At 31.0% G+C, this 7,076-nt stretch overlaps 1 protein-coding gene across 2 annotated transcripts in view; it reads right to left on the minus strand.

Moving 5' to 3' along the window:
* Positions 1-7,076, minus strand: part of LOC106464452 — a 21,378-nt gene that overhangs the window by 9,520 nt on the left and 4,782 nt on the right. For both annotated transcript variants that reach the window (XR_002611744.1, XM_013924598.2), the window contains exons 2-5: positions 5,795-5,866; positions 4,252-4,354; positions 1,351-1,418; positions 437-506 (exon numbers count right to left, since the gene is read on the minus strand). Coding sequence is in view for 1 of the 2 variants with exons in the window: in XM_013924598.2 (XP_013780052.1) it covers positions 437-506; positions 1,351-1,418; positions 4,252-4,354; positions 5,795-5,866 (313 nt within the window). In the remaining variant the exon portion in view is untranslated. The remainder of the gene's footprint in view (positions 1-436; positions 507-1,350; positions 1,419-4,251; positions 4,355-5,794; positions 5,867-7,076) is intronic.

The following is a 7,076-nucleotide window of genomic DNA, read 5'->3' on the forward strand; positions in this document are numbered from 1 at the left end:
CTCCAACAAAATATTAAAGTCAAATTTTGCTTAGGGTAACTTTATTCTGTCTGAGCCAATTTTTGAATCTGATACAAGCTTAGCTCCAGGGGGCACTAGAAAAGGCAGCTTTTAGGTTAAAAGTCATAAGTCTGTATATTTTCCTTTATGCTTTAACACCAGTTTTCAATGGGTCTAGTACAAGTATACACTCGAAAACACTGCCTACAAACACTTATCACATGACAGCCTCCATTTTGATTCATTCTTTTCCATCTAACTTGAATACAAAATGTTTCAATTATTTTAATTACGTACATAAATATTGTAGAGGAATTTTTACGATTACCCAAAATTTAAAACAGACGTATAAAGGAAAATGGTGATACGTAAGTAACATACGTATATTTTTCTTAACACTTTTTACCCAGCTTCACGTTTTTGTGATGTACTGTACCTCAATCAGTTCATAAAGGCTTTGATGGCCTTTGGATTCTTCTGCTTTTAGTGTCAAGTTCTGAAAAAGTCTGGTGGAAGCAGATAAAAATTATTGTTAAAACTAATAAAATTCAATCACTTTATTAACGAGACATCAAGATAATATATAAACTTTAAAAATTAACATGCATGTTACACAATATGGGTTATGATCACTTTGTTCTTCATTCTTGCCGAAGTACCTAGTTTCAAATTTTTACACAAAAACAGTACAAAAATATTAATCATTACTGATAAAATTTTATGTGTGTTTAATGGTCGTCGTGTCTTATTCTAGGCATACATTTGCCATTGTTGAACATTAAAAAAACCACCCATACAAGATAATTAAAAATTGAGAACTTAATATCTACAAATAGGTATTGCAAAAAATATTGAGCAAACTATGCTAGAGATCAACTGCTGACAGTGTTCTCAAGCTAAAAATCCCTATTATAACACCACAACAAAATTATTGCAAGTGATCTCTACTGTAGTGTGGGATCGCACAGGAATTTGGTAAAAAATTGAGAGTAATTTTAAACTTAATTCGATCTCTTTAATTTTGTCGTGCTGTCACATTTTCTAAGTCCCTCCCTTTCTGCCAAAAAAAAAATCTGGAATATTACTCCATGTCTACAGTACTTATCAATTTTAGATTTGTAACTTGAGAAAATAACCAAGACGCTAGGTAAGCTTGAAAATATAATCTTTGCATTTTGATTCAACTTGTCTCTGTACTTTTTGTTTGTTTTTTTATGATCCATAACCCCTCTTTTTAAATAAATAATATTTAGTAATCTTGTATTATATAAGAGTATAAATAGTAACAGATACATATATTCCGAAGTATTAGCATGTGAAGAGCACAGCTATCTTTATAATGATACTTACAATTCTAATTTATCATCAGATAAACCCCTGGGATTTCTGATGTTTATTGCCGGGATTTCTTCAGGATACTAAAAAAGAAACAAGTATCATTTCATCTATCTAAGATTGCCTAGTGGCAAGTAGTTACATTACTTTAGCCTTAGGATTTCCAAAGGAGTTCATACGGACTTCATCAGCTTTTGTTACACAGTATTTTTAAAACTTTTTATGCAACAAATCACCTGTGAATTCATGACTTTCTGAGTTACAGGGCTCATATTATCATACTAGTCACACAAAGAAATTTTAAATAAAAATACCATGAATATATCTATTAATCCCAGGAGTTACTGCTAGGTTACTCTATGTTTTACCTAAAAATAACAAGTTTTTTTTTAAATCTGTTCTTTACACTAGGTGTCATACCAGACAGAACACAAACCTACTTAATAAGATGAAAAACAGAGTATGTGGTATAAAAACAAGATAATACTTGGGGTTTAAAGCTTACAGTATATAAAAAGAAAACATTATATTTAAAAGCCAAATAAAATTATCATAAACAGAGCATTTTTTTTATTTTACTTTTCATTACTTTTGATGAACAATGCTAAGATCTTTAGATAATAGAGTAATAGATCAAAAAATGGTTGTTAGGTTATAGTAATTGGTATTTAAGCTTTCAAAGTTGAAAAAATTAAACAGAAGGAAAAGAAAAAACAAAAAGAGACCTACTTGAAGTAACTATTCCAATGAGGTAATGAACTGAAGAAGAGTTTGGCAAATTAATTAACAGTAATAACAAAAAATGTTTGATCATTTTTAGGCTTGCCTTTGATTCTACAGAGTGTTCAGTATGTTACATTAAGACAATTTTGAATATCAGCAATTCATTTGACATCCAAAGTAAATATAAAGTTATGGTGGAACAACATGTATCAGAACCACATTTTAACACTGTTTGGCATTTCATAAAAAGTGTGATGCCTCCAAAAACTTATCACTTTTTAGGTAGGTTATGTAAGAACTCTTTCCGACATAAAATATTCATACACTCAGATCATACTGACAAGTTCGGATCGGAAACTTATTTAGAATTTCAAATACGGGAATATCCTTTGATCTTAATGGTATTGGAAAACAAAGGAATATGGATCATCTTGGTACAACAGCACCATTCAGAATGAGACCTGCAAAATGTTGTATACCAACCATAGTAAGCAATATGTGGCATCTTGTAATAGATGAGAATCCATGAAAACAAAAGCAAAAAGTTGTTCATGTGCCCCAGATAACAGTATGAAACATAAGAACACTCTCCATCTGGGACACTGCAGAGAGTGAAAAAATTTCCAAAAACGGTATACAGTACATCATAGAAACATTGTAGAGTGAAAAAAATTCCAAAAAGGTACACAGTACGTTGTAGAAACATTGCAGAGAGTGAATAAATTTCCAAAAATGGTACACACAGTACGTCGTAGAAACATTGCAGAGTGAAAAAATTTCCAAAAACACTACACAGTACATCGTAGAAACATTGCAGAGTGAAAAAATTTCCAAAAATGGTACACAGTATGTCGTAGAAACATTGCAGAGTGAAAAAAATTCCAAAAACGGTATACAGTACATCGTAGAAACATTGCAGAGAGTGAAAAAATTTCCAAAAACACTACACAGTACATCGTAGAAACATTGCAGAGAGTGAAAAAATTTCCAAAAACACTACACAATACGTCGTAGAAACATTGCAGAGAGAGAGAAAAAAATTTCCAAAAATTTACAGCATGGGGTTGTTTTACTGACATCCCGACAGTACAAATTACAACACTAAGTGTCCCATATGTGACATCATTTTAATGTCTACTGACAGACAACACACTACTGTAAGTGGTGTAAGTGGTTAAAACAGGTGATTCCTCCAGGTAGTCTTTGGCTCCCCTTTCACAACTAAGTTCCCTCTGTGGTGAGCACAATTTTCAAGCAACTAGTATGTACAACCCACCAATAGAACTCTTCCAATTCTCACAGACTTAAAAAAATGAAACAGTAGGTTTTAAACGGTTATAATTTAGTCACACTAAACAAATTTACAGTGATGCATTATCTAAATTTATAACAATGTTGATGTTAGTCAGTCACTTTGCATGGGAGAAAAATGTCATTTTTTAATGTACTATCAGAAATATTCCCCTACGGCCAGCTATTTGGGCTAGTATTTACTAATCGTAGTGTTCATACCCAATTCTAAAAATTTTTTTTAAAAAGTGAACATTTTACTAAAAAAAAAAAAAAGTTTTTTTCTGGGAAGTACTGCATGGGAAAAAGTCTTCAGACCGTTATCTTTAGTCCTGCATAACTTATTACATCAAAATTATTCAAACGTACAAAGCTCAAAATTTTCCTAAATTTCACCAATTAAAAACTGTAATGTTTTTTTTATATATTAAAAGTGCTATCCTTTATTGAAAAAATAGTTTTTCCTTTTAAAAACACCATTTGTTTTAATACTATATTTACACATTACATCAATAAAGATATAATCAAACCCTCATGTACAGTCCAAGTGAAAGTTGTGTTCTTTTTGTGTGGGAGAGTACTTTTATTTAAAACTGTGTTTTGTCATGAAGAAATGGTTGTTGCACATGCCATTGCTATTTTTCAAATTGTCCGAGTCTTGAATACCTAAAATGTGAAATATTTTTATGGATTTCTGTTTGTGATGCAATTCAATAGATGGCGCCACATTTTCATGTAGTTTTTGGTTACATACATACTCCATTCATTATAGTACCCTAGATACATACATACATACATACATATGTACTACATCCATTATAGTACCCTAGATACGTACATACACACATACATACACATGTACCACATCCATTATAGTAAGATGAAAATTTAGAATATTCTTACTCTTGATGAAAGCTTCAATACTAGTGTAAGTCTTACAAACTGTTTTTCAATATTTTCTCCTGTAGCAGGATGGAGATGAACAGCTACAGTTGTTGGCTGATCACTGGAATAACAATTAGAAGAAAAGAAAACAGCTTATAAACAAATAAGGAACTGATAAAACTCCTAATTTGTATAAAGTGATTCGTTACGACTTCTTTAATCAAGTGAATAAAAAAAAATGTTTTTAAGAAATTAAATGTTTACCAATAAATCACAAATGTCACAGTTCAATTGACATTAGAACAATTTTAGCTGGTTTCAAGGTACAATGGGGGATTTCCCTGGCTGATTTTTTCTTTCTTTTTTATACCTTCAATCGCCATCCTAGGGGTGGGATAAGATTATCCCCCTCCCTCTTTTTCCAATCAAAGATAATGAAATTACAATGTTTTTCTGGTGTGAATTTTAAATGTTTGCATCTGCTACTGTACAACCCCTCTTTTTTTGGGGGGGGGGGGTCCTTTAATTTAGTGATTATCAACCTTACAAAACACGCACAAAAAAAAAACACTAATATGGACAATTAAGAATCTTTGGAACTGAGTTCTTATATGCAGTAGAACCTATTTCATAATTAACCTTGTACCATACTGTGTTTGCATAACCAGGCAACCACATACTCAGCATTAAAAAATGCATTCTAAAATAAATAATAACTGCACTTATCTTGAATGGTGACAGAGTTTGGGAAATGACGGATTCATAATGGATTTCTTAGCAGTTGATTGGGTATAGTTATGCAAGTAATTTGGCGATCCTTTTTACTGTCTCAAGGCTTGCTATGCTATTTTATTGTCTTACCCACCCCACTGGATATTTAACAAAGTGTGCCCTGGTTTGTATGCTGTAATAATTTTTACCATCTACTAAATCTTCAAAAGTATTATTTTATATCAATTCGATATAGATTATTGTTCTATCACTATGTGCTTAAAAGATTCTGGGCTTCTCCCCATAAGCATGGGAATTTTTGGCATCTCGGTATGATATCGATCATGGTTTTTCTATTCTAATGTTTCAAAATGTCACCTGGGGATTTGGGGCATTGTCAAGTAGAATCGAGGCATGGACCCCCATATGCCAGTGGCTAGCGACGTCTCTGGCCAGCAATGTTGCATGTCTCTGCTGCTGGTGTTTTAAGAGACACATCCTGCCTTGTGGTGTAATCAGGTTCAAACTTAAAACTACATCATTAAATAATACTTTTTTTCGTTACTGAAACATGGGGAATAAATTATGTTCTTAATTACTATACTAAAACCAACTACAAAATGAGAACAAAAATTAAAACAAAGAATGATAAAACCTCAGATAACCGATAAAAAGCTGTGAGAATAAGGTGGTCATAATTAGAAAGGTTAGTTATTCCAAATTGTAAAAGCCTTTAATATTAAGCAACAGGATTTTAGAGAGAACAACATAGAAGAAAAATATGAATCGTTATCCAACTGTAGCACTCTAGTTTATGGATATATTTGACAAACAAATAAAATGCTCTTACCTCTCAGCATATTCAACTTCCAATTCATGAACATAGATTGATTTCAAGGCTTCAATCTCTGTTTCAATACATCTAAGTTACAGATAAGAAAAAAGAAAAAGATAAGAAACAGATGAGATTATATATTTCTATTGAAAATGAAATATAAGGATAACATCATCGTTCTGTTTTACTCTCAGCTAGCAATACTTGAAGACAATGCTATCATTTTGTTAACTTTAAATATGGAATACTTAAATAAAATTATATTTTCAAGCTAATTCCACGTTACATGTTTATCACAAACTTTCAAAGTCATTCACAAGCTCTTTTTTATACTCTTCCGAGTCAAAATAAATACTCAGAATCTTGAAACAAGATATACAGTATGGTGTTAGATTGGAACTATAAGTTGGATTTACTGCCAAATGATAACCAAGACGTTTATGCCATTTATTTGTTCAAAATTAAAATAAACAGATTGGGCATATACAACATACAAGTCTTTCACCATTTAAAAAAAAATAAAATATATACACATACACACTAGGGTATATATATTTGCAAGTAAAAACCAGGTTGTCTCACTAAGAGTATAAGAGATAAAATTAAAAAAAGCATCACAAATTTAAGATATTTAAATTGACTGGTATGACGGGAGATTTAGAAGATTATAGAATATCAAGAAAGTGGTGAAACAGGAAATTAGGACATAAAAAATTATCTATGAGAAAGTGTTGGCTAAAAATGTAAAAATTAACAGAAAGGATTTCTTTGAACACATTAACTTTCAATATGAGGTCGGTCGATTGACGACCTTGTAACCATTTTGTACTTGTTATAGTTTTCATCCTATAACTTTTAAATTAGTAAGTGAACATTAATGAAATTTGGCAGATTATCAGTAAACATTACAGTGCTTTCATTCACAAAAATATCTAATTTTTTGATAAGTCGTAAGGTTCGTAAAGCAATGTTTCTCTCATGCCTTTTTTTTTCTTCTTTTTACATCTTGCCTATCTATCATGCAAGGTAATTTTCAGTTTAAAATTAAAAATATTTTTATGCATAAGAAAATTTTGAAATTTCATATGCAAAATCTTTATAACGTCTGGATAGTTATCAGATGTGTCTTAAGAAAAAACTTTATATTTTATCTGTCATTTTCAGTAATTAATCTCTGTACGGGTTCAGTAGATTTGAATGATCTCACAACCACCATAAAAAAATTAGGAAAAAAACATAAATTATGCCTCTTTCATTCTAGAATTAACACAAATTATAACATGAAAACATAAATGTT

This window comes from Limulus polyphemus, unplaced genomic scaffold (genome assembly GCF_000517525.1).
Source record: "Limulus polyphemus unplaced genomic scaffold, Limulus_polyphemus-2.1.2 Scaffold1655, whole genome shotgun sequence".
Lineage (NCBI taxonomy): Eukaryota > Metazoa > Arthropoda > Merostomata > Xiphosura > Limulidae > Limulus > Limulus polyphemus.